General features: G+C 41.8%; 1 protein-coding gene across 1 annotated transcript; it reads right to left on the reverse strand.

Annotated features, from left to right (window-relative positions):
• Positions 1 to 1,978: 1,978 nt before the first annotated feature.
• On the reverse strand, positions 1,979 to 24,688 carry CCL28 (C-C motif chemokine ligand 28). Its single transcript, XM_055422096.2, has 4 exons — positions 24,572 to 24,688; positions 13,158 to 13,284; positions 9,682 to 9,879; positions 1,979 to 2,401 (listed from the first exon to the last, which is right to left on the reverse strand). The coding sequence occupies exons 1-3, from the start codon at positions 24,639 to 24,641 to the stop codon at positions 9,687 to 9,689; spliced, it is 390 nt and encodes a 129-aa protein (XP_055278071.1). The 5' UTR covers positions 24,642 to 24,688; the 3' UTR covers positions 1,979 to 2,401; positions 9,682 to 9,686.
• Between the last annotated feature and the right edge of the window lie 1,787 nt (positions 24,689 to 26,475).

The raw sequence follows: 26,475 nt of genomic DNA on the forward strand, positions 1-26,475 counted from the left end.
AAAATGGGCACACTCACTCCTGTGAACTAAATACAGCCATCCAGGGACTTCCCCGGGCATCTAGTGGTTAAGACACTGTGCTTACAGTGAAGGGGATGTGGCTTCAATCCCTGGTGGAGAAGCTAAGATCCCACATGGGCCAAAACCAAACAACAACAAAACAACTACTTAAAGGCACAAAGTCAAAATTCTGTGAACTGGTCTCATGGCATTTCGTGGTTGAACAAAATGGTCTTGTCTAGAAGTTTTCTTCAAATAACTAGTTCTCAGGCCACTCGAATTCCTGTACTAATTACTATTATTATTGTGTATACTAACTATTATCCCCCTCCCCATTAGACCTTTCTTTCTTGTAAGTGTATTTTTTTGAAAAAAACATTTTACTCTCTGATTTGGGCTTTGAACTTCCTGGGGAACTGCCATGGATAAGGCTTCTTGATCAGAATCCTAAATCAGCAGAATTTAGGCTGAATCTGATTAAAAAAAAAAAATTAAGTAATTATTGGGATTTTTATGTTCAGATGTATGACACCATGTCAATATCAATAAAAGATATTTGATTTGAGTATTTGGCTTTTATATAGTCAGAAATGAGATCTTCTCAAATTATTAAATAAGAAACAATTCCTCTTATTCCTCAGTGTCTTTCCTGACGTCTCAAGATAATAGCAGTTTTTCAAATCTAAACATTCCATAATCTTCAGTCCATTTGGCTTCAGATATCCTGTCACTTAGGTTTCTGCCAGGAAGTTAAGCAATTCCCTTTTCCTCAGTTTCTCTCGGCCCTTTATATCAATTTCTCTCACTGTAGCTTTCGACCATATTTTCTATTAAAGTGTTTAAAAGAAACTACCTCACCTGATTCCTAATCCTCAGTGTGTGTTCTTTAATTGTAGAATTTGTTGGACTTCCCTGGCAGTCCAGGTTTGATGCCTGGTTGAGGAACTAAGGTGCCACATGCATCAGGGTGCAGCCAAAAATTAAAGAAAAAACAAAAAAGAAGAAGAATGAGACTTCCCTGGTGGTCCAGTGGCTAAGATTCCATGCTCGCAATGCAGGGGGCCTGGGTTTGATCCCTGGTCAGAGAACTAGATCCCACATGCTGCATCTGAGAATCTGATAGCTGCAACTAAAGATCCTGCGTGCTGCAACTAAGACCCAGGATGCAACCAAATAGGTAAAAGAATAAACATTTTAAAAATACTTTAGGATTTGTTACCATTTTCTCTGATTACATTATCTCTTTTATATTCATTATCTACTGCTGCATAACCAATTGCCTCAGAATTTATGGCTTGACATATATTGCTTGACACCTCTATTATCTGACAGTATCTGTGGGTCAGTAATCCAGATACAGCTGAGCTCAGTCTTGTGCTTCAGACTCTCTCAACAGGCTCAGTCAAGGGTGTTCTGAGATGGCCTACACTCTGTCTGGGGAGTGTGTCTCTCTATCCATGGAATCTTCCAGGGAAGAATACTGGAGTGGGTTGCCAGTTCTTCCTCCAGGGGATCTTCCCAACCCAGAGGTCGAACCGGTATCTCCTGCAACTCCTCCATTGGCAGGCAGATTCTTTACATTGTGCTACCTTGGAAGTCCAATGTTAGATCGTTTAGTAACTCTTGGGATATTTAATTTTAATTTTTAAAGGAAACTCCATAGTTGTTTAATCGCTGAGTCATGTCCAGCTCTTGCAAACCCATGGCCTGTAGCTGGCCAGACTCCTCTATCTATGGAATTTTCCAAGCAAGAATACTGGAGTGGGTTCCTATTTCCTTCTCTCTTTTAATTTTTTAAGGAACCTCCATTCTGTTTTCCACAATGACTGCACCAATTTACATTTTCAACAACAGTGTAGGGGGTTCCTTTTTCTCCACATCCTTTCCATTAATGAATGTAACGTTCATTAATGTTACATTCTATTGCGGATGAGCACTTAGTTCTCATTTGTTGCTATGAATATTCTTACGTCTGGGTTTTGGTGAACATATTTATTTTACTGGATATTGCTTAAGCATAGAATTTCTGGGTCATAGGGTAGGTATCTAGCTTTAGTGGATATTACTAGACAGTTTTCCAAAGTGATGTTATTAATTTATATCCCCACCAGCACTCATGAGTCCCAACATTTGGCATCTTCTTCATTTTAATTTTAGCCATTTTGGTGAGTCCAGGGTAACTCTGAAAGCTGAGACTCAAATAGGAAGTCACCTCTTTTCTTCACCTTTTATAATCCCCAAGACCCCCACTTCCTCCTAAACCTAGCTTTTCTTGTGGATTGTACAGTTTGACTTCAGTGTGGTCTGGGTTCAGCAAAGTCAACCTGTCAGAACCGTTTCTTCTGCCGTACTTCCTCCTGCAGAGAAGGTTCTGTACTTCACTGATGCAGATAATTATGACCTGGGAGAAAGATAAACAGAAATGGAGATAAAGTTCATTTTATGGACAGGCTGATGTCAGAGCTATAGAGAAGACAAACAAATTCTGACATGTAGAAATCTTGAAAACAATGGAGCCCAGTCACACTGGGTCGAGTTATTGTCATCTCCCAGGCCAGGACCTTGCAGCATTTAACCCTTAGTATCCCTCTCACTCTTCAGTAGAGGCTGGTCATTACAGGAATGCAGGACTCTCGTGGTGTCTTATTTTCACTGTAATTGGCCAAACAAGAGGTCAGTTGCCTACATATGTTTTTTGAGTACATATTTATTGAGTGCCTACTATGTGCTAATCCCTGGATGAAGGAAGGGGATGTTTATTGTTTCGGTAGTTTCTGCAGCAATAGAATAGCAACAAGATGGAGAGACTACAGTATGTCAATTGATCCAATTACCTGTCAGTGAATTAAAAGACAGAGCATAGTCATAGTACTGGGGAGAGAATACGATGAACTTGGAATCCATCCATGGGATTTTCCAGGCAAGAGTACTGGAGTGGGGTGCCATTGCCTTCTCCTCTCTTACATTTACTACAGGGAAAACCTGCTTTTACAAAAATAAAAAAAGAAGAAAATTGCTACAATTGTCAAAAGAGCATCAGATCGGTTATATAGATTATGAAATGTGTCAGAGTTCTATTTGTTCATGGATATTGTAAAAATCCAGAGCTCATAGGGAGGCCTGGCCAAACCTGAGAAAGAAATCAAATATCTAAAGCACACAAATAATGTAGAAAGTTGTGTTTTATCAGGCTCAAGTTGCCTGAATAGTGAATTATGCAGGGTTCATTTTTTGAGAAGGATATTAAACTCTAGCACACAACTTGACCTGGCAAGCAAACAATACTTACGTAGGCAGGAGGGTAAAAGAGCCACTCATTGGTTGTGCTAGCTTCTTATTGTTGCATTAAGAAAGTTCTATGAACTTAACCACTTAAAAGAAGTGAAGTGAAAGTAGCTCAGTCGTGTCAGACTCTTTGTGACACTACAGACTGTAGCCTGCCGGGCTCCTCTGTTCATGGGATTCTCCAAGCAAGAATACTGGAGCGAGTCGACTATCCCTTCTCCAGAGTGTCTTCCAATCCAGGAATTGAACCGGGGTCTCCTGCATTGCAGGTGGATTCTTTACCAGCTGAGTTACCAGGGAAGCCCACTTAAACCACACCCATTTATTATTATTATTTATTTTATTTTTTAAAAAATTTAATTGGAGGCTATTTACTTTACAGTATTGTAGTGGTTTTGCCATACATTGACATGAATCCGCCCCGGGTGAACATGTGTTCCCCACTTTGAACCTCCCCCCACTTCCCTCCCCATATCATCCCTTTGGGTCATCCCAGTGCACCAGCCCCGAGCATCCTGTATCATGCATCAAACCTGGACAGGCGATTCGTTTCACATCGAAACATGTATATTATCATATGTGAAACCACACGCATTTAGTAGCTCAGAGTCTGTATGCCAGAAGTCCAGACGGGTGGTGTGGCTGGATTCTCTGCTTAGGGTCGCAGAAGGCTGAAATCAAGATACTGACTGAATTGCATTCCCTCTGGAGGCTCTGTGGGAGGATCTGCTGCAACCTCATTCTTGTTCCTGGCTGAATGAGGCTCCTTGTAGGTGGTGGTGGTGACGGTTTAGTCACCAAGTCATGTCCGGCTCTTGTAACCCCATGGACTGTTACATGGGGTCAGTAAGGCTCCTCTCCATGGGATTTCCCAGGCAAGGATTCTGGAATGGGTTGCCATTCCCTTCTCCAGGGGATCTTCTCAACCCTGGGATTAAACCCAGATCTCCTGCAGTGCAGGAGGATTCTTTACCATCTGAGTAGTCACCAGGGGAAGTTTCTGTAGTTATAGGACTGAGGTCTCTATTTCTTTGCTGTCAGCTTGGGCCCCCTTTTAGTAACTGCAGGCCACCCACATTCCCTGGGACTTGGCCTTTCTCCTGTCTTTAAAGCCAATCACGGCATATTGAATCCTTCTCATGTTTTGAAACTGACTACCCTGTCTCAAACCTCTAGACTCAGTCTTATAGGGCTCCTGTGATTAAGTCATTCCCACCAGATAATCTCCCTATCTTCCAATCAACTGATTTGTTACCTTAAAAAGTGCAATGCCTAGGTTAGTGTTTGGAAGGTGTGTGTATACCAGGGCAGGGAATTATGGGGGTCATTTTAGAAAATCTCCAGCTACAGAGTTTTCAATTTTAGAACCTATCTTAGATTCTAGGTTAGTGATTCCCAACTGGAGTTGAGAGTAAATTTACTCCCCCCTCCTAGGACGTATTTGGCAAAATCTGGAGACAGCTTTGAATGCCATGTAGTGGACAGAGGTCAGAGATACTGCTAATTCACCTATAGAGTATGGGACAGTCACCATAGTAAAGAATTAGCAGCCAAAGATGTCAGTAGTGCTAGAGTTGAGAGACTCTTTCTTTTTTTTTTTTTTTTGTATTTTACATAAAATTTTAATACACTAGTGGAGAATCCCAGGGACGGGGGAGCCTGGTGGGCTGCCGTCTATGGGGTCACAGAGAGTCGGACACGACTGAAGTGACTTAGCAGCAGCAGCAGTAAATGATCACTGTACAAAAGACAGGCAAATCTGTCACCCCATTGATCGCCAGGGTTGATTCGGCTGATCTGGCTGGCTAGGCGGGTGTCCCCTTTCTCCCTCACCGCTCCATGTGCGTCCCTCCCGAAGCTGCGCGCTCGGTCGAAGAGGACGACCATCCCCGCTAGAGGAGGACCGGTCTAAGGTCAAGGGTATACGAGTAGCTGCGCTCCCCTGCTAGAACCTCCAAACAAGCTCTCAAGAGAGACTCTTTCTGAAAGCAAGAAAGATGAAAGGTGATTATTATTTTAGTACAGAATTATAGTTACATTAAATGTAAAAATTTAGGTGATGTGACACAAGATGGAAGGATAGGAGAAAAAGAAAAGGAAAATAGGGTATTTACATTTTATATAAAGAGGAGACTGAAATTCTAGAATTAATGGACTAATGAAGGAAGGTGGGTATACTACTCAAACTATAAAGATAAGGAAAAATAACAGTGATAAAACTATCAAGATGAGGAGGGAGAAAGAAAGGGAAATAGGATGCACTGATGGGGTTCAGAACACACTATCCCAAAACATGGCACCTTAAATATTAAATATTTTAAGCTGAAGGAGTTCAAGAAAATAGCAGAAGCATGATCTTTCTGACCTTCCTCCATCTTTCCTCCCTGAAACAGATCATAAAACCCTCAGGTGACAGTTATCCTCCCTATACGTGCAAGAGATGAGCAGCCTTATCTCTGAAGATAAAAGGACATAAAGAAGAATCCTAACAAACAGGTCTTCCTGGTAGCTCAGATGGTACAGCGTCTGCCTGCAATGCGGGAGACCCGGGCTTGACTCCTGGGTTGGGAAGATCCCCTGGAGAAGGAAATGACAACTCACTCCAGTTCTCTTATCTGGAAAATCCCATGGATGGAGGAGCCTGGTAGGCTACAGTCCATGTGGTCACAAAGGGTCGGAATCGGACACCACTGAGCGACACTCTCAACAAACAGGTCTTGCTAACTTTCCCCAAGCTGGCTACACGGCATTCATGTTCTTTAATCTATCACATTTATTCCAATGAATGACCACCCATTTGCCATCAAACTCAGCATAAAACTACTCGGGCTTGCTTTTTTGGGTTTTTATTTCCTTTTGAAGGTTCCCATGTCACACAAAATGTATACTAAATAAAGGTATAGACTTTTCTCCCATTAATCTGTGTTTGTCAGTTGAATTTTCAGACACAGTCAGGAAAAATAAGAAGGTGGAAGAAAAGGTTTTCCTCCTGCACACCACCAGAAGAACAAAACTTAAAAAGTTTAAAAGAAGTCGCATCAAAGAAGCAGATCTGGGAAGAGGGAGGACAGAGAAAGAGGATGTTATTGTTCATGATAAATTCTGCTGCACTTTTAAAATTTTTTACTACACACTTGCATTGCTTTAATAGAAATGTAATCTAAAGAAACCTTAGAGGGTTAACCTAGGTGATCTACTCATAGTGCAGTATCGGTGACACAGTAATATTTTAATAAGCCCATATGATACCCTGTCAAATGGAATTTCTTTAAGAAGCTATTCTTCCTTATAGAAAGTTTCATTTATTTGCATTGCAGTAAAATCAAAATTTTAAAATATAGCATAAAACTTACTGTCCTTATAGCTACAAAAAAGTATGTAGAATTCTGGACCTGGACTGGAAGGGAAACAAAACTTAAAATAGTTCAAGTTGATTGAGAGGATTAGACACCAATGTTTTCATCTTAGCTTTTCATTAATGTTCATTATTTATTAATAGTATTATTCCCTATGTTATGATTAATTAATTAGATCAATTAATTGACTTTTAAGTTACTCTCAAATTATTATTTTAAATTTAATGTAACCTAGATAGCATATTAAAAAGCAGAGACATTACTTTGCCAACAAAGGTCCATCTAGTCAAAGCTATGGTTTTTCCAGTGGTCACGTATGGATGTGAGAGTGGGACTAAAAAGAAAGCTGAGTGCCAAAGAATTGATGCTTTTGAACTGTGGTGTTGGAGAAGACTCTTGGGAGTCCCTTGGACTGCAAGGAGATCAAACCAGTTAATCCTAAAGGAAATCAGTTCTGAATATTCATTGGAAGGATTGATGCTAAAGCTGAAACCCCACTACTCTGGCCACCTGATGCGAAGAACTGACTCACTGGAAAAGATCTGATGTCGGGAAAGATTGAAGACGGGAGGAGAAGGGGACGACAGAGAATGAGATGGTTGGATGGCATCGCCGACTCGACGGACATGAGTTTGAATAAACTCTGGGAGATGGTGATGGACAGGGAGGCCTGTCATGCTGTAGTCCATGGGGTCACAACGAGACAGACACGACTGAGAGACTTAAATAAAAAAAACCTCCTATGTTGAAATCTTAATCCCCAAAGAGGATGGTATTAGTAGGTGGTGTCTTTGGGATTCCTGCCCTGTAACAGAGGGTCCAGAGAGCTCCCAGTCCTCTCCACCACGTGTGGACACGGAGAGGGAGGAGTCAGGAGTCTGCCACACTACCATCCTGGACTTCCCCACCTCCAGAACTGTGAGAAATGAATGTTTGCTGCCTACAAGTCCCTTAGTCTGTGGTATTTTATTAAAGCAGGTGGAACAGACTAAGCTATTTAGGAATCATTTTCCTCAGGATTACCCGTTTTATCGTATTATCATATTAAAAATCATGATGGAATTGAGTGGGAAAAAAGCCTGTATTTTTGGACAAAATCTGTCTTTAAGTTGAAAAGAAGACACTAGTGAGGGAGATTTCGCAAAACAAAGGCCATGAACAGTGTGCAATTTCCTTCACTGCCTTAACTCAGTAAAATTTCTTCACTGTGCTTAACTCAATAAATCGGGTTGGGGCACTTTCTAATTTATGAAGATGGTTTTTGGATCAGGACCACCAAGGCCAGGGCAACATGTCTTCATTCTAGAGCCAGGTGAAACTGTCCGCAGGCATGCCTGGCCCTTTTGGAGCACCGGATGCACAGACCTGTACCTGCATTCCTCCCCCTATGCCCACCTCAGGTAGGTGCACACTTTCTAGGGTCCATTGCAGGGACTGATGGGAGGACAGGAGACCTGGAGACCTGGGGACAAGGCTTGTCCCTGCCACTTACCATGTGCCCTAGGGGAAGTCATTTTACCCCATAGGCCTCTGGTTTCCTCATTCAAAAATTAGAAATATCAATACAAAGCTCACCGATGATAAGTTAGTGCTCATGAGGAATATTAGACGGACTGTCGTTTGGTGATAGTTTTAGGCTACGTCACGTTCAGCACCTCCGTGTCACCCTGGCAGCGCCACTACCTAGGGGTGGCCCCCAGGGAGAGCCAGACTCCTGACACTTGGCTGAGTGCACGCTCTGCTCCTGCCATCTGGTGGCTGTTTACGAAAACTACCTCTTATTCTACAGCCTCTGTGAGCAAGGAAGCCAAAAGATCAGCAGAGCCTTGGGGATCGACCCACAAGGCATGGTAAAGGTGTGTTAGGAATGAAAGGATGTAGACTCCTTGTTTAGGAAACTGTGAAATCATCTCACACAGGACCCATCTCTGGACCCCTGACTAGTCTGCTCCAACAATTGACTGTAGGAGGCAGGTGGCTCCCAGAGCAAACCAGGCTTTTCTTTTTTTTTTAGCGTCAGAATTGGTCAATCCAAAGTCTTAGGTGTAAAAAATGAACTTCACTGTTCACAAACTCTAAATAGTGCACTAGGAAATATGCAAAAAAAAAAAAAAAAGGAAATATGCAAAGTCACATAGGAAGAATTCTTACCAAAAATGCTAAATCTGAATGTGATCCTGAAAAGTAAAGTTGTTAGTTACTCAGTAGAATCTTTGTGACCCCATGGACTGTAACCCGCCAGGCTTCTCTGTCCATGGGATTCTCCAGGCAACAATACTGGAGTGGATTGTCATGGCCTCCTCTAGGGGATCTTCCCAAGATGGTAAAGAATCTGTCTGCAATGCAGGAAACCTGGGTTCAATCCCTGGGTCGAATATATATGTTCATATTTCATATATACATTCATATATTAGAATGTAAACATATATATGATTGTGGAATATGAACATATATATTATATCATATAGATGATTAAACTGTTGCCTTTTTAGGTATAAAGCTGATGGCACAATTTTATAGAAAATGTCTTTATTCTTGACGGATGTCAAGTTGAAACAGTAAAAAAAATTTAGGAGTGAAGTGTCATGATGTTTGTAACTTGTTTTCAAAATGGTTCAGGAAAAAATTTATAACTTTGTATATACAACGTTTTATATATACATGTACAAGGAGAGAAGAGAGAGAAAAAACAAATATGGCAGAATATCAACAAGGATTAATCTAGGTAAAGGCATGCAGATGTTCGCAGGACCACTCTTTCAACTTCTTTGCAGATTTGGAAAACGTCATAGTAAAAAAGTTGGAGAAATTAGATCTGTATGCTGCTCCTCAAATATTGTGTGAAGATAAGTATTCTCTTTTCCCTTCATTTTTTCAGTTGAGTATATTATTGGCTATATTTGCATCTATATAATTATCCCCTTGAAAAATATATTTTGTTTTGCCCTGTTGGCTCCCAATAAGGAACATTCACATGATATTTCTATAACCAGCCACGGCCAAGTTTTCTCAGGACTCATCTGTGTAGCTTCATCTGTACCTTCTCTAATAGGGCGTTTTATGGCCATGTGTTTCCTGCCTTTCCTGATGTTCCCCTTTACTGTTCCTCCTCCCGTGGTGTCTCTTCTTATGGCAAATGTTGCCTTTAGCCTCTTTCTTGGCTGCTTGTTCTTTCATCCACTGCTTAATAACGTGATTGTGCGGGCTGACACAGACTCTTCTGCGCTTGACATGAAGGCTGCCAAGAAGGGAAGGAAAAAATAAAAATCACTGATAGACGGTACAAGTAAGTAAAAACTTAGTGAACTTGTAGGCAGTTCCCGCTTTGGGACAGTGTATGTCTGGACACAGACTGAATCCTAAAGCTGAGGACCACAAGGATGAATCTTTACTACAGCACTGCCTGTGGTTCCTCAGACATCCAAAGAAAACATTAAAAGGAGCAGGAGAAGGAATTGGAGGGGGAGGAGAAAGGGAGATGGGGAGAGGTTGGAGGAGGGGGAAAGAAGAGGAGGAAAGTGGAAGAAGGGAGAGATGGAGGGAGATAAACCATGTGAAGACGATTCTCTGTCTGACTCCAAGCACCCAACAAAAAAACCAACGGCTTCCTCATCGCCCACCTTAAACACATCCTCCACCATGAGGTTTTCCTAGCTCCTCTCAGCTAAATGCCTCTTCTTTTCTTTCAGTCTCTGAGGCCCCCAGTTACCTGTCTTCTGGCACTTAGTTTTCTCCATCTTTTACCTGAGTAGTTGTTTCAGACTCTGTTCTTTTTCTGTGGTGTTATGTTCCTCGAAGGAAGAATAGTCTGGAAGTATCTTGAAAAGGCCTTGTTCGCAGCATAGATATGAAGTGAAAATTGTTCAAAATAAGGACAATCTGGTTTTGTTTCAACAAAACAATCTTACTATAATATAGATTTATACCATGTCTCAGAATTTGTTCTCGTTTTAATTTTTCTATTATGAAATGTTGACAATGGCGTAGGAGAATCCTAGAACACCATTCACAATTTCTGGTAACTCGAATAATTTCTTGTTACAAAAGACATGGCTTTTAATTCCCCATCAGATGCCATCCAGCTTTTATGAATTGTTGCAAATCCTGCTGGCTATACATATACAATATTTCTGTATCTGGATAAATGGAAACCCCTCACACTTGTCTTGGGGAAAAAAAACAGGTGGGGATAGAGACAAGGCTGCCGTTTCTCCGGATGACCCAAGAGGAAGCATCAGCTAATGTGGGGACTTCTGAAATGGGAGGAAAAGTTGGGAAAGGCTTGAATGCACTTGAGCATAATAAAGTCAGCATGTGTGCTTATTAACTTAAAAGAAGTGAGGCATCTTAATAGGAGGATAACACATTCTCTAAGTGTATTAGATTGAGAGGTCTTCAAAAGAAAAGCTAATTCTCCCTATGACCCATTGGCTTGCCTTAAGCTACTACAGAAGAAAACTTGACTATAGTACCAATATGGAGAATGAACAAAACAACAAACAAGAAAGAGCCGAAGTTCCTACCCTTTCCAAAGGACTAAATTCTCTCCTTACCTTGTGGTGTCAGCAAGAATCCGAGCAGACACTCAGGGGAGAAGGACCCCCACTGACAGCCAGATAAGCCCATCGACTTCAAGGGAGAGAACTAGGACTCAAAGCCAGCATTGCATGGGGAGTGAGGAGCCCCAGGCAGGGGCATTGGCTCTGGGGCTACAGGAGAGACCTGGATGGGGGAATGCAGACAGAGGGTCCAGGGAGGAGAAAAGCACAGGAACACAAGCAACACCTGCCATGTGGGATTTCAAAGGCCTGCTCAGTGGGGCCTCAAACCCTCAATGTAAAACAAGCAGAAAAATCAGCTGCCAGAACATAGTGCCCCAACCCAAGATGTGCTGATGTTTTAAAACCCTTAAGTTTAAAGACTGCTTAAACCTACACTTGCATCACATGTGTCTCCATCAGGATAAGGCGGTAGCCTTTTTCACACTCCCTGCCCTCCTCCACCTCCATAATATTCTGGTGGGCACTGAGCCACTCAGTTGTGAATTTCTAGGTGAAGAGTTTGATGCTGAGAAACCACTGGGCTGAGCTCTTGATTTTTTTTTTTTTTTTTTTACACATAAGAGAAGCTAGTGATGGTCCAGTGGATTTTGAAGGAAGGCCCTGCCATAGATTATAACTATAATTTATCCCTAAAATTTATTTCTTTGCCCATTTCTCTAAGCACAACAGCCTTTCAACAACCATATTTGCAAAAATACTCAAGCCTCCCAAACAACTTTATTCAGTAATCCTAAGTTTTCTTCCTAATGGATAATGTCTATATGATTCAAGAAAACTCAGCCCTCTTCCCAAGATACACAGCTTTGTGTTTTGTTTATGTGTAAAAAGAACTAGAAACTCTTTAATGAAGTCACTGTAGAAAAATTTTAGACAAACAAACTGCTGTCTCAGACATCAGATATTACAGTGATTGTGTAAAGGGTGTGAAAAGAAAGGACCTATTTCTAGACAGAAAAGGACAATGAAATAAATTTAGTGTGTTCACTGTGAGTTAAGTTGTATTAGTTAACTGAGATTAACAATGCATACTATTTTGGAATTGCAATTTCAATGCTTGCAATGATTTCTGCATCTAAAACACTTATCTCAAACCTTAAAGACTTTATACATATTCAAAGTCAAGGGAACTAATGTTCAAGAAGAGCAAATTAAAACTGAGATGAGATACCACTAAACACACTAAACTAAAATTAGAAAGACTTGGGGCACTAAAAATTGGAAAACGTTTTAAAAAACCACATAGTTAAGGGACTACATTTTGGATAAGTAAAAACATGTTCTGTAGTAAAACAATTTGGAAATAGAGAACATTTAACTTTTTATGTCGAATGTAAGGAAACACAAGAGAGATGACTTATCATGTAATCATGTAACTTATGATTACAAAATAAGACATAGTCCAATTTCATCTTACTTGAGACCAAGTCGTAACCACTCTATATCTTTCAGCTGTCTTGTCAGCAGAGAGGTGTCAATTTATAAAACTGTACTTGAATGAAGTATTTTTAGATTCAAATGATTGGCTTCATAGTTTCCCTTTAATTGAAATTGAGTCCTTTTTAAAATGTTTTTGATCATATTTTCTACTGTTGAAGTGAAGACCTGTAACATTTCTGTTCCTATAGAGAATCACCTTCTGTTTTCATTTGTTTTATTCATTTTAATCTTTTTCCACTTGGAATGGCCCTCGTTTGGCTGAGGAAAGTCATGCACATTGTCTGGTGACTAAAAGCATTTCACCTTCACTGCATCACTGCAGTGCAGGGTGCAGAGGGCTAATGTGGGGCTCTGGACAACCTGGTAGTGAGAGAGTGTGCATTCACACCTCCCTCCCCTCTCTTGTTCAAATAATGATCTGCATGTTGGGTAGCAGGCAGAGTCTCCCCAACCCATGGTTCACTGGTGGAGAAATGGTCATTCTGCAGGTTTATCCCTCCTGCCAAAGAGCACTCACATGACAGCAGCCAAGTCACAATCCCCGTCAGCTCTTTGGATGCGACACGTCGTCACTCTTTCCAGAAGCCTTCTGGAAATATGATGTGAAACCTCGGTGCAGCAGCTGGAGGCAATGGGAAGTATGGCTAAAAGAAGAAAAGAAAGAAATGTGAAATCGTATGGTTTATAGAATACATGGTGTTCAGTCGCTAACTCAGGTCCAACTCTTTGTGACCACCATTGACTGCAGCATGCCAGGCTTCCCTATCCTTCACCATCTCTCAGAGTTTGTTCAAACTCACATCCATTGAGTCAGTGATGTCATCCAGCCACCTCATCCTCTGTTGTCCCCTTCTCCTCCCACCTTCAATCTTTCCCAGCATCAGGGTCTTTTCCAATAAGTTAGTTCTTAGCATCAGGTGGCCAAAGTATTGGAGTTTCAGCTTCAGCATCAGTCCTTCCAATGAATAGTCAGGACTGATTTCCTTTAGGATTGACTGGTTGGATCTCCTTGCGGTCCAAGGGACTCTCAAGAGTCTTCTCCAGCACCACAATTTGAAAGCATCTGTTCTTCAGTGCTCAGCCTTCTTTATGGTCCAACTCTCACATCTATTCATCACTACCATAGCTTTTCCTATGGTTTTACCATAGGAAAAACTATAGTTTTGACTATATGGACCTTTGTTGGCAAAGCAGTGTCTCTACTTTTTCATATGCTGTCTAGGTTTGTCATAGCTCTTCTTCTAAGGAGCAAGCATCTTTTAATTTTGTGGCTGCAGTAACCATCTGCAGTGATTTGGGAGCCTAAGAAAATAAAATCTGCCACTGTTTCCACTTTTCCCCCATCTACAGAACACTGGCCTGGCTTTATCTCGGAGACTCCAGAGAAACAGAATGTTAATCTGCTTGAACGAGGGGCAATCACTTACTGGGGGCTTTGTGTATGCAGACCACAGAGCAGGACACGCCTCTGCTTTCCAGAACTCACACTGTATTTGGGGGAGAAAAAACTAAGCACAAGCAAAGACATAAGGCAAGGGAAGATGAGGGCAGTGGGGTTGCAACCAGACTTGCTTAAAGAAGCAAGATTGATAGAGTGTCCCCAAAACTCAGAGGGGACCAACCACATGGGCCCCTGGAGCAGGTTTGAAATTAACTGCCCAGGAAGGACTTAACTGAATCTTTGAGGATTTGGAGGGATGGCCAAAAAATGGAAAAGACTTGTCCAGGCTAAATGAAGTACATGGTTAAGAGTTCTGAGACAGGAAAGCATAGGGCACACTTAAGGAATACAGAAAAATAGACCTCTTTGTCTGAACTAAGCTACTGGGAAGCTGATTGATGAGGGATATGGTTCAAAAGATAGACTGACATCACACCATTGACGCCTTGAATGTTAGTCTAAGGAGGTTTATCTTTTTTGAAATGGAGTCCACGAAAGATCAAGAAAAGAGAAGGGTTTTAGAAAAATTTGTCTTGCAGTGATGAGCAAGCAGGGATAAGTGGGGTGTGATTAGAGCAGGAAGTCAAGTTAGGAGAAGCCTATGTGACCCAGGTAAAAGGAGAAAACGGCAACACAAATATGAAAGGAAACCTAGTCCCCTACTAAAATGTGTATCTGCAAATTCCTCCATGCTACCTGCACACAGTATTCTATGCTCCCCATTCCTCCAAGTGGGTAATACATTTTTTAAAGTTAGAAATTACGGTCAACAGTGGCTGCAGGTGGCAGTCTTATAGTAACAGACAGAAGTTAGCACCTAAATTAGGATTAAAAGAAATGATTAAAACCCCTCAGTGGCGTCAGCTCTAAGCCACAGAGGTCTCTGATCTTGGGATAAGAAGAAATTATTAGTGAAAGAAACCAGGTTTAAAAAGTAATATGTGGTATGATCCCATGTATATGAAATGTCCATAGACAAATCCAAAAAGACATAAAGCAGATTAGTGTTTGCCACAGGTCGGGGTAAGAGGGAATTGGGAATGACTGCTAACAGATGCAAAGTCTCTTTAAGGGGTGATGAAACAGGCTGAAATCAGATAGCAGTAATAGTTGTACAATTCTGTGAATATACTAAAAATCACTGAATTGTACACTTTCTTTGTTCATTTTGTTTTTGTTTGGGCTGTGCCTTATAGCTTTCAGGATCTCAGTTCTCCCACCAGGAACTGAACCCCGACCAAGGCAGTGAAAACCCTGAATCCTAACCACTAGGCCACTGGTGAACTCTCTACATTAAATGCCATTTTTTCTTGGCCACTCTGAACTGTGAAGCAAGGCCCATGACAGTAAAGCACTTAATCCTAACCACTGGACTGCCAAGGAATTCCCTATTTCAATTTTTTTTTTTTAAAGGGCAATGGGAGAACAGAACACTGGTTCTCTTCACATTTATTAATGCATTGATTTCCTGAAAGTAATAGTTCCTTTCTTTAGCAACACTGTGCTGCTATTCTCCAAGTAAAGTTGTTTTAAACCCCCAAACAAGGTTTTGGGCTTATTCATGTAACTATCCATTCATTCACCCATCTTACTACATAAGAATTATTATGTGAATTCTTATAAACGAAATACTATCTATAGCTATGTCTACAAGTTCTTTTATATTGAATCACTACGTTAGACCCTGGGAGTAGAAAAATGAAGAGTTACTATTACACAGAACTCTCTATTAGTTGTCACTGACTCTTTGTGACCCGATGGATATAGCCCACCAGGCTCCTCTATCCATGGGATTCTCCAGGCAAGAATACTGGAGTGGATAGCCATTCCCTTCTCCAGGGAGTCTGCCTAACCCAGGGATTGAACGTGGGCCTCCCACATTGTAGGCAGATTCTTTAGCATTGAGCCACCAGGGCAGCCCCAGTTGGACCCAGGCAACTATAAAATCTGAAATGGACTTTCAAAAGCTATGTGGGAATTAAGAATCATAGGTGAACTTATGTGTTTAAGAATTCAAGTTATCTGAATGCTGACATCAATTAAAAGCACAGTTTTAACCCAGAAAAGCACCCGGGACCTATATGTACTTAATAAACTGGATGACATTTCTCAGATATAAAGGTAGGATGGGCTCACCTGGAGATCACTTAACCTATCAGATTAACTATCAAAAGACGAGAGGCAGGCAAGCATATTTGGTGTTCATAGATGTGACTGGTGCCCTTGTGAGGCACCTGGAAATACAATAAGCCAAGAAAGACAGAATCCTTTGAAGAGTACACAAGTTAGGCAGTGAAGCTTGTGGGATGGTTTAGGACTAGGGAGAAGGTAAGACTCTTGTAGATAACATCACCCCTTCAGAGGTTTTCTCATGCAGCTTCCTGTCAAAATATTTCCATTTCTAAAGAACAATCTGTGCTTCCCTAATGGTCCGGTGATTAAGAATCTGTCTTGCAATGCAGGGGACACCGGTTTGGTTCGATCCCTGGTTATGGGAAAATCCCATGTTGCCATAGAGCATCGAAGCCCAGGCGCCACAACTACTGAGTCAGTACTCCAGAACCTTGGAGCCATGCTCCACACGAGAGGCCAGCACTCTGCAACTAGAGAGCAGCCCGGGCTCATCAGAGCTGCCTGCACACAGAAATGAAGACCCTGCGCAGCCCCCAAAAAAGAACCGTCAGGAATGTCCTCTGACTTCAATAATTAATATAACTCTAAAAACATTTTTATCTTTGCATTTTTATACTTTTGCATCTATGCTCATAAACAAGATTAGTCTATATTTTAATCCCCTGAAGTCATCCTTGAATGTTTTGAGTGTTAACATTACATTAATCACCAACAATGCATCAGTTAGCTTTCTCTATTTTTCTATTACTTGGAAAAGTTTGTGTAAGACAAGAATTGCCTATTCTTTCACTGTTTGGTAAAAGATTTTCTATAACTTCAATAAATTTTGATAGCTTTCTAAGAAATTGTCCATTTCATCTACGATTTTTAATATTTTGTCCCTGAAAGAATTCAGAACATGTGACCCCAAAGTATTCCATTCTGGCAAGTTGATTATTTTAAGTTAAAGTCAGAAAAACAGCAGATGCAAAAAGGGCACTCTGACCTTCCTAAAAGCAAGATACAAAACTTGCAAGTGAAAGGGACTCTTCCTGCACCTGGGGAAGAAAGAAATTTTTAGCATTTTCCAACCTTCTGGGTGAAATGAGACGGTCTCTCCATGAGACATGAAGTTGCAGCCAAGGAAAATCTGTACAAGCTTTGTTAAACTAACCCTTATCTTCCTCGTCGCTTTCCAATGCTTAACTGCCTTAGTTCAAGTTCCTCTGTTTTCTCACATTTTCACAAATTACCACTTTGTCCAACTTTATATAAAAGCCATAACTCAAACTGCTTCTCTGAGTCTTCATTTCCTTGTGAAGGCACCCATTAAATAAACTTGTATGCTTTTTTCTTATTAATCTGTCTTTTGTTATAGGGGTCCTAGAAAGGATAGAAGGAAAGCTGTTTTTTCCTCTCCCCAACATTACACCATTATCTGTAGTTAAGTGTTCTCTTTCCACTATACAGTGTTTTGAATAGGCAGCTCCTGTTTAAAGTAACTGTTTAAAAACTTTGATCTAAATAATAAAGATAATTTATTTATAAATTTACAAATACCATTTGCTTAGAAACTAAAAAAAATACATTCAACTCATAGGCTAAATGCGAATCACAAAATATGAATTCTGGAAAATAATGGAAATGGCATTTATTATAATGGGTGGGACAGAGCTAAGTCTAACATAAGTGCATTTATTTAAAACACAAACAGGATAAAATAATTGAATGTCAACCACAAATTGGCACCTGCCATGGGTTGCCATCTACCTCTACAAGGATTAAATCCTGTTGGGCTGCAGCTGCTGACCTCCAACACCCCCTGAAGGAGTTCAGGGTGGAGAGCAGAAATGAGGCACTCTGTTCAAGGAAACTGGCAGCACAGGTCTTCAGATAGATATTCTCAGGAGCTGTTTTATGAGTGCATTTCTTGTAGATCCTTGGGTCTAGAAAAGCACTAAAATTTTTCATGGTGATGATTGTTTCTCATGTCTAGCAGAAGTTGCAGGAGCCCAGCAGAAACTTTCTACAAAAACTATGTACTTGATTGCATGTAGTCCGCCTTTACCAAACCCACATACATACTCTCTTTCCCCCTACCTCTTTGAACAGTTTCTCAGAGCCATCTGAGGTGCTGTCTCCCAGGGTACAATCCTCATATTGTCCCACATTAAACTTAACTGGGAACTCTCACGTTGTGCATTTTCTTTAGTTGACAAGTGTTCCACTCATGTCCCTAGAAAAGGAAAATCAGAGGAAAAACTAAAACAAAAAATGGGAAAAAGACACAAGCAGAACGGTGTCCCAGCCTTGACGGCTGTCCCAGCACACGCATCTGTAGGCGAGGGCGCCACGGGTCGGGAGGCTCGGTGCTGGAGCGGAGGCCCCAGCGCAGGGAAGGGGAGAAGGAGTGCGGAGCGACAGCCCCGGGCAGCGGGAGGCGCTTGCAGCTTGTCTGGGCCACGTTTGGCCGCTCTTCTGGCCTCTGCGCCTGCGCAACCTGCTGGGCGGCTTTCCGTCTCAGCCCGCGTTTGGTGCCCGGGCACAGGGAGCGCACTCGGAGCGGAGCCCCGGTCAAGGATAACAAGGACTGCGCCTGGAGGAGAAGGCGTCCTGCGCCGGGCGAGGCTACTCACAGGCCCACGGACGCCCGGCAGCGCGAGCCTGGCCCTCCGCCGCGATCGCCGGGAACCGCAAGCACCCGCGCCCTCCGCCGGGACTTCGCCGCCTCTGCCCGCAGCTCCGGGGGACGCGTTTTCGCGTCCCGGGCAGCCCTGCCTGGAGCTGAAGGGGAAGGCAGATGTGTCGGGCGTCTCTTTCCCACCTCCGTTAGTTTTTTTGGTTGCTCGATATACCCGTTTCTGATGCACGTAGGTTAAAAAAAATCTTCCACTGTTGTTGAGATTGTGTCAGGTTTGGGGTTTTTTGTTTGTTTTGACAGTCTCCTTTTACAGGACATCGCTTGGGTTCAAATGCAAACGAATACTCTCCTCGTCGGGCTCCGCATCTCATTTAACCATCATTTACCGTTACCAAAGCCAGAAACTTGTGTGTCATTCCCTCTTCCTGCAATCCACAGCCAGTCACAAACACCTGTAAATTTTACTCCCTGGACATTTCTCAGATTTGTCTCCCTCCTTTTCGTCCCTGTTATCACTGCCCAAGTTCCAGACCTCATCAGTTTGAACTACTGAGCATCCCAGTTGCCTCCTTACTCCCAGTCTTGCCCTTTCCCCCCATGGATCTGAGGTCTTATGGTACCATGTGCTTTTCTGGCTTCATATAGTTTATATATGTGTAAAATTTAGGGTTTATATGACTACGCCTTTTGACTGTGAACTCCCTTAGCATATCTTCATGCCCACACCACATAGCACAGTGCCTGGCATTAGTGCTTTTCCTTTTTTAAAAAATAAGTTTTTGGTCAAGGTCTTATGTCCCAAGTGTCCTAAAACTGCACAGTGCTTTTTTAAAAACATACCATCCTCCCACCCTCAAGTAATTAGGGGTTAATTCAATATGATAAATCATTTGTATTATATTTAATATTTTAAAGATGATGTTATTAGTATCTCATTAAAAGCATTATCTTTTATTATAGTGTTACTGCCAATGTTCCTGTTGGTTTGGGACTGTCATCATTGTTTCCAGGATTAAGTGTCAGAGAGTTGAATGGTTAATTTGCTACAAATGTCTGTCTCTGATTTGACTTTATGTCTGTGATCCAATTTTGGTCATAAGAGAAGGCTTTAAACATTTCCTCACTCAAGACTTTTTAAGACCAACAGTAAAACACTGAAAATTCGTGATATAACAATTCGATTCTGAGCTTTAAGGATTCTGTTGCTGTAGAGAGGTGGCCCAGCTTGCTCTCTTACTTAGATGTGTGGCTACTCAAAGTGTGGTTCTCAGAGCTATGGTATGGTGTCCCTTGGGAGCTTATTAGAAATGCAGTTTGGAAAACACCAATACAAATAACACTTTAGAGAACACAGTAGAATGGAAACAGAGCAAAGGTACATGCCATTGGTAGAGAAATATTCCCAGGACATAGCTGAAAATGACAAGAAAGATTCACTTGGCTTCTGTCAGTGTCTCAAGTCTACAAGTACAATTTTAAAATGGCAATAGGTATAAAATTTTTTAAAGTGAAAAAAAAAACACAGAATGACAGCAGTTAAATGTTCCAATTATAGTTGGTTGGGGACACACTTCCCCTTCTAGTGAATTTCATACTTTAATGGAGCCATATCATACTTCGAATACCTACAAACAAAGGTGTCCACTGCTGCACCACATAGGCAAGAAGGACTCACTAAGCCATGATGCATGAAACTGTTGTGTCCAAATAAAGTCCTCCCAGATACTTCTGGGAGCCCTGAGATAACGTTTGTGTAACAGGGAATGAATGAAAGTCGGACACAACTTGGTGACTGAACAACAACAAATATATCATATAAATATATATATATATATACACATATGTATATGGGGTCTATGCCTGGTTTATGTTTATACATCAAGTGATGTAGTAAAATAATTTAAATGTCATCATTAAGAATAAAGAGAATTTTTTTCTTTAAACAAGTCCATATATGGCTGAAATTTGAGACAGTTGCTACTGTATTAGAAGAAGTCACTCTGCTTCTCTAGACATAGAAAAGAACATTAAAAAAAAAAACAAATATGAGGGAAGTTTAAGAGGGAGGAGACATATGTATGCCTATGGTTGATTTATGCTGTTGTATGGCAGAAACCATCACAATATTATAAAGCAATTATCCTCCAATTAAAATAAAATAAAATTAAAAACAGAACAAAACACACTGAAGGGCAAACTTGAAGAGAAACCAAAGGGCAGATTTACTGGGCATGTCATGTCTGGCCTCTTGGGGACCACTCCTGGTGAAATGGAGAGTCCCAGTTTACAAGCATAGATGTATATTCTTGGCAACCTTCTGTAGTGAATCTGCTATAACTGAAACAAACAAAAGATAAAGTTTTCTTTCAGGATTTAAGCAGCAAGTCCCTAGCAAGTATCTCTAATCAGAAGTCATCCTACTCTGAGAAGGCTGATTATCAGAAGAAACTTGAAAAAAGCCAATTTGGGACTCAATGAAGCAAAATCCCCAACTTGTATCTGCTGGACAAAGTGGACATTTAGTCTTTAATGTAAAATAAAAACAGTAAGACCCACAAAACCTGAATTGTGGCTTTTAAGAATCTGGCTTTTGGCCATGAATAATAGACATTTTTATGGAGTCAGAATTGATTTCTGGGAATTGGCAGTCACGTCATTGGGGGTGGAGTATTGCCCTATATTTGGGTAGAATCCAAGGCTTTTAATTATGGGTAAGTCAACCGCTTCCTGATTTATACAGAACATTTGGGGAATGCCAGTTACTAAGCCATCACATCAAGATGGCCACTGTAGGCACCATTAAGATAATGGAACATTTAATGTCTTACAAAACAAAACATATTTTCCAAGTCTCAGACTGGCACAGGCCACTTCCTTATTTACCCAAGCCCGAGACAATAGCCATAGTCAGTGTTCACCTCCCTCCCTCCCATCCTGACCTTCCTCCTAGCCTGCATTCCTTATAACCTCCACAGGGCACTTGAGACACACAGACCCTTGAATGGAAGCTTCCTACAGAAAGCACTGGACAGTGACTGCAGTCATGAAATTAAAAGATGCTTGCTCCTTGGAAGAAAAGCTATGAAAAAACTAGACAGCGTATTAAAAAGCAGAGACATCATTTTGTCAACAAAGGTATGTCTAGTCAAAGCTGTGATTTTTCTAGTGGTCATGTATGGATGTGAGAGTTGGACCACAAAGAAGGTGAGTGCCTAAGAATTGATGCTTTTGAACTGTGGTGTTGGAGAAGACTTTTGAGAATCCTTTGGACTGCAAGGAGATCCAACCAGTCAGTCCTAAAGAAAATCAATCCTGAATATTCACCAGAAGGACTGATGCTGAAACTGAAGCGCCAATACTTTGGCCATTTGATGCAATGAACTGAGTCATTGGAAGAGACCCTGATGCTGGGAAAGATTGAAGGTGGGAGGAGAAGGGGACAACAGAGGATGAGATGGTTGAATGGCATCACCGACTCAATGGACATGAGTTTGAGCAAGCTCCAGGAGATGGTGAAGGACAGGGAAAGCTGGCATGCTACAGTTCATGAGGTTGCAGAGTTGGACACTAGTTAGCAACTGAACAACAATATATATTGGGATGCATTTTTAAGGTTAACAATATTAATACATGTCCCACCAAAAAAAGGAAGGTACATCACTTATTCCTAAATGGCAGAAACTTGAAGCTTCTCAGACAATGTGATTTTCCTTTGACCCAAACTCCCGTGGGCTTCCCTGGTGGCTCAGATGGTAAAGAGCCTGCCTGCAACGCGGGAGACCCAGGTTCAATCCCTGGGTCAGATGGAAGATCCCCTGGAGAAGGGAAATGGCAACAAACTCCAGTATTCTTGCCTGGAAAATCACATGGATGGAGAAACCTGGTGGGCTACTGTCCACGGGGTTGCAAAGAGTCGGACATAACTGAGTGACTAACACACTCACACTTAGGAGAAGCCTCGAGACTAACTCAGAACATTACAGTCACATCTCCTCAGCTCTTTCTTATCATTATCAACTGTTCCTTTTCAAACACCTCGGTGTTTTGTTGTCCCACCCTCTTTGCCAGAACTAATTCCCAAACAGACCTTGGCCTTGGGTCTGGCAGGGCTTTCCTCATCACTCTGCCCCCTCCGCCTGCCCTTCCCTCCCTCCGCTCCTGGAGGAGTGCTGCTGCTGCCTCTGTCACAGGAAAGGCTAGAAACAGGCCAAGAAGCTGATGGGGGAGACATACACACTTTTATTTCAAAGCTTCATGTGAAAAAAAATCACATTGCCAATACTAGGAATGAAGCCTTAGCTGGTAGACTGTTGTTATAGATCTGAGTCCTAAAATCTCAATGGTGAAATTTTTTGAAAAATTTACAGAAACATAAAATGAAAAACTTTTTGCCTTGATAAAATAGAAGGATAGAGATGAAGAACTGTGCTCATTAGTAAAGCTCTGCACATTGGGGTACTATATTGGGAGTCCCTAAGCAAATGCCTACAGGAGCCAAGCAGTTAATAGGATGTTAATAGCCAAGCAGTTAATAGGATGTCCTTCTCTCTGTCCAGAGAAGGGCAGAGGCTAGTCTGCTTTAGCAGTTTTTTGTTTTTGGTTTTTTTTTTTTAGCTTTTTATATTGTATTGGGGTATAGCCAGTTAACAAGCAATGTTGTGATAGTTTCCGGTGAATGGCAAAGGGATAGTATGCTCTATTCATTCTTGACAGAGAAAGTGGAACCAGTGTTGCCAGACCTGATTTTTCAGGAGAAGCCCTAAAATTCAGTTTGTATGTGTGTACACACAACTATGTGTATGTGAAACCTGTCAATTAGATTTACATTTTACCTCTGTTCTGAATTTAGAGAATCTATTCAGGGTAAAGTTTCAGAAAAGAAGACAGTGGAAAAGAGTCAAATCATCAAGTATTAAATACCTATATTTAGGGTTTCCTGGAAAAGACTCTGATGCTAGGAAGGATTGGGGGTGGGAGGAGAAGGGGAGGACAGAGAATGAGATGGCTGGATGGCATCACTCACTCGATGAACATGAGTTTGAATGAACTCCGGGAGTTGGTGATGGACAGGGAGGACTGGCGTGCTGTGATTCATGGGGTCGCAAAGAGACACTACTGAGCGACTGAACTGAACTGAATTGAAATACAGTAAAAGATTGCCTCCAGTCCAAACTCAGTTATAATCTTCATATAGATGCCAGCAACTCAAAATAGAAGTTCTCTCTGATGTAATTTGTATGGTTCAATCTCCTTTATCCTCAGTCCCTTTTGTAAGATCAGACTGAAGTTCTGGTTTTCAGTATCCACGGGGCTGACTTTGGTCTGAAAGCTTGCAACTTGACAAACCCTAAGCCAGAGGTCAAGTCTATCTTTCTTCCAGGAATGTGCAGACTTGTATTCAGTTTAGCAGGTAGAGTGAGGGGGAGATAGCTGAAGACAGCCTTTAATAGGCTCTCCTTCAGCCTCTGTTGGGGGATTTTCTAAGATAGTACCACCAAAAAAAGGAAGCACTGCTCAAAATTGCACAGGTGGCAAATTACTGATATTCCTGTTCAAATGAGGTTCCTTTCTGAAATTGCCTCTTGGAGATGACGGATTGAAATGCATGCCATTCTCATGTAGATAACTGGAAATTCCTGCCCTAACTGCTGGGGGTACCTCACTCCTTCCAGCTCCATCTTGGAAGGCAGCCCCCCTCCTTCCATTGGAGGCTGAGATAGCCGGACCCCCCACTCACCTTCCGAGGGGCGAAAAGCCACACAGGCAGCCAAAGCCAGGAGGGCGAGTCCTGTCTGCTGCATTCCCATCTGCCCCAGAGCGCAACCACAGCAGAGGCGAGACTGTAAGATCAGGAAATGAGGCTAAAAGTGCCCTTGGGTGCAGAGAAAGAACGTGGAGGAAAGCAAGCCAGAAAGCCCCGCCCTGGGAGGTGCCAGGGTACCCTTTCTCATGTTTCTTTCCTTGAAACTGGGCTCTTTCTCAGGACCAGAGCTGTTTTCCACCACCTGGGGGTCAGGCGATGTCAGTGGTGATCTGCCATCTGGTGAGGTTCTTGTGAGTTTGGAGGTGTGCACCAGAATTGGGGGACAATTAAAAAATACCTGCCTACATGAATTCCTGCACAGAGTTATAAATCAGGATTTTGGAGCAGAGGCCCAGTAATTTGAGTCTTAAGAAAAGCTCCATAGGTGATTCTGAAGAACACTTCTATTGAGAACCGCTGCATAAAGGAATCAGGGATTTTAAGTCGCTTGTTGAAACTGAGCTTCTGGGGACAAAGGTGGCAAGTCATAAAAAGCATTATCTGGTGGAAAGATGGGAAAATTCAACTCCACTTTGCTCTTGGTTGGCAGCCAACGTATTTCCAGTGAGGCTGTTAGCTTATTTAGGAGAAAGGTAATATGACAGGTAGGGGGGCTATGCTTGGTTAAAAATAAAAAGAGCCCCAGCACAGGTGAGAGCAGCCAGGAGGAGGTATGGGGGGGAGGTTTAGTCCAGCTTTGTCACTAATCAGCTTTGTGAATAACACTATAGGGTAAACCGAGAGTGTTGGGTTCTACTCCCACCTTTTCTACTAACTGGTTGTATAAATTCAGCAAATGTTCTTAACCTTTGTGTAAATAAGAAATCCACTGGATGATCTCTGAAGTCCTGCTGTGCTTCCTCTGACTGCACTGTGTCATGCAGTAGGCCCCCTTTTTTAATTAAAAAAATTTATTTATTTGGCTGTGCTGGGTCTCAGTTGTTGCAGGATCTTTTAGTTGCAGCATACAAACTTTTAGTTGTGGCAAATGAAATCTAGATCCCTGACTAGGGATCGAACCTGGGCCCCCTGAATTTGAAATACGCTAGTCCAAATTCACACAGGCTACAACTGTAAAAAATACACACAAAGTGTTAGTGGCTCAGTTGTGTCCGACTTTTGGTGACCGTATGGACTACAGCCCACCAGGCTCCTCTGTCCATGGGATTCTCCAGGTAAGATTGCTGGAGTGGGTTGCCATTCCCTTCTCCAGGGGATCTTCCAGACCCAGGGATCAAACCAGGTCTTTTGCATTCTAGGCAGATTCTTTGCCATCTGAGCCACCAGGGAACTCCCATAAAATACACACTCGAGTTCAAAGATTTGGTACAAAGAAACATAAAATATGTTGTCAATAACTTTGCGTTGATTACATGCCAAAATGGTATTTGGATATATTAAACCTGGTGTTATAAAGCAAACCTGACATCTATCAGCAGATCAGTTTGACTGGAGTAAGGGCAAAACTGAATGATGGAATTTCTGTCTGGAGAGAACACGGTACAAGCTGTGATTATTGGGTGCCTGTGTCTCTGTGTCAAAGGGTATTTACCAGGCAGACATGGGCCAGAACCCATTGGGAAGGAGCTTCAAGAGCGGGTTCAGACACACATTTAAGCAACAATCTTACGGTTGTGGTCATTTTCTGGTGTTTATTCCTGTTATGGAAATGCTGCGATAATCAGTTCTATGTACTTGGTTCACTCATCTCAAAATTTTCTTAAATTCTTAGAAACAGAACTTCTCAAAGAGTATGCACATTTTTAAAATATATTGCCAGCTTTGGAGAAGGAAACGGCAACCCACTCCAGTACTCTTGCCTGGAGAATCCCACAGAC

This window comes from Moschus berezovskii, chromosome 18 (assembly GCF_049115385.1).
Source record: "Moschus berezovskii isolate FMDL1 chromosome 18, NW_MosBer_1.0, whole genome shotgun sequence".
Classification (NCBI taxonomy): Eukaryota; Metazoa; Chordata; class Mammalia; order Artiodactyla; family Moschidae; genus Moschus; species Moschus berezovskii.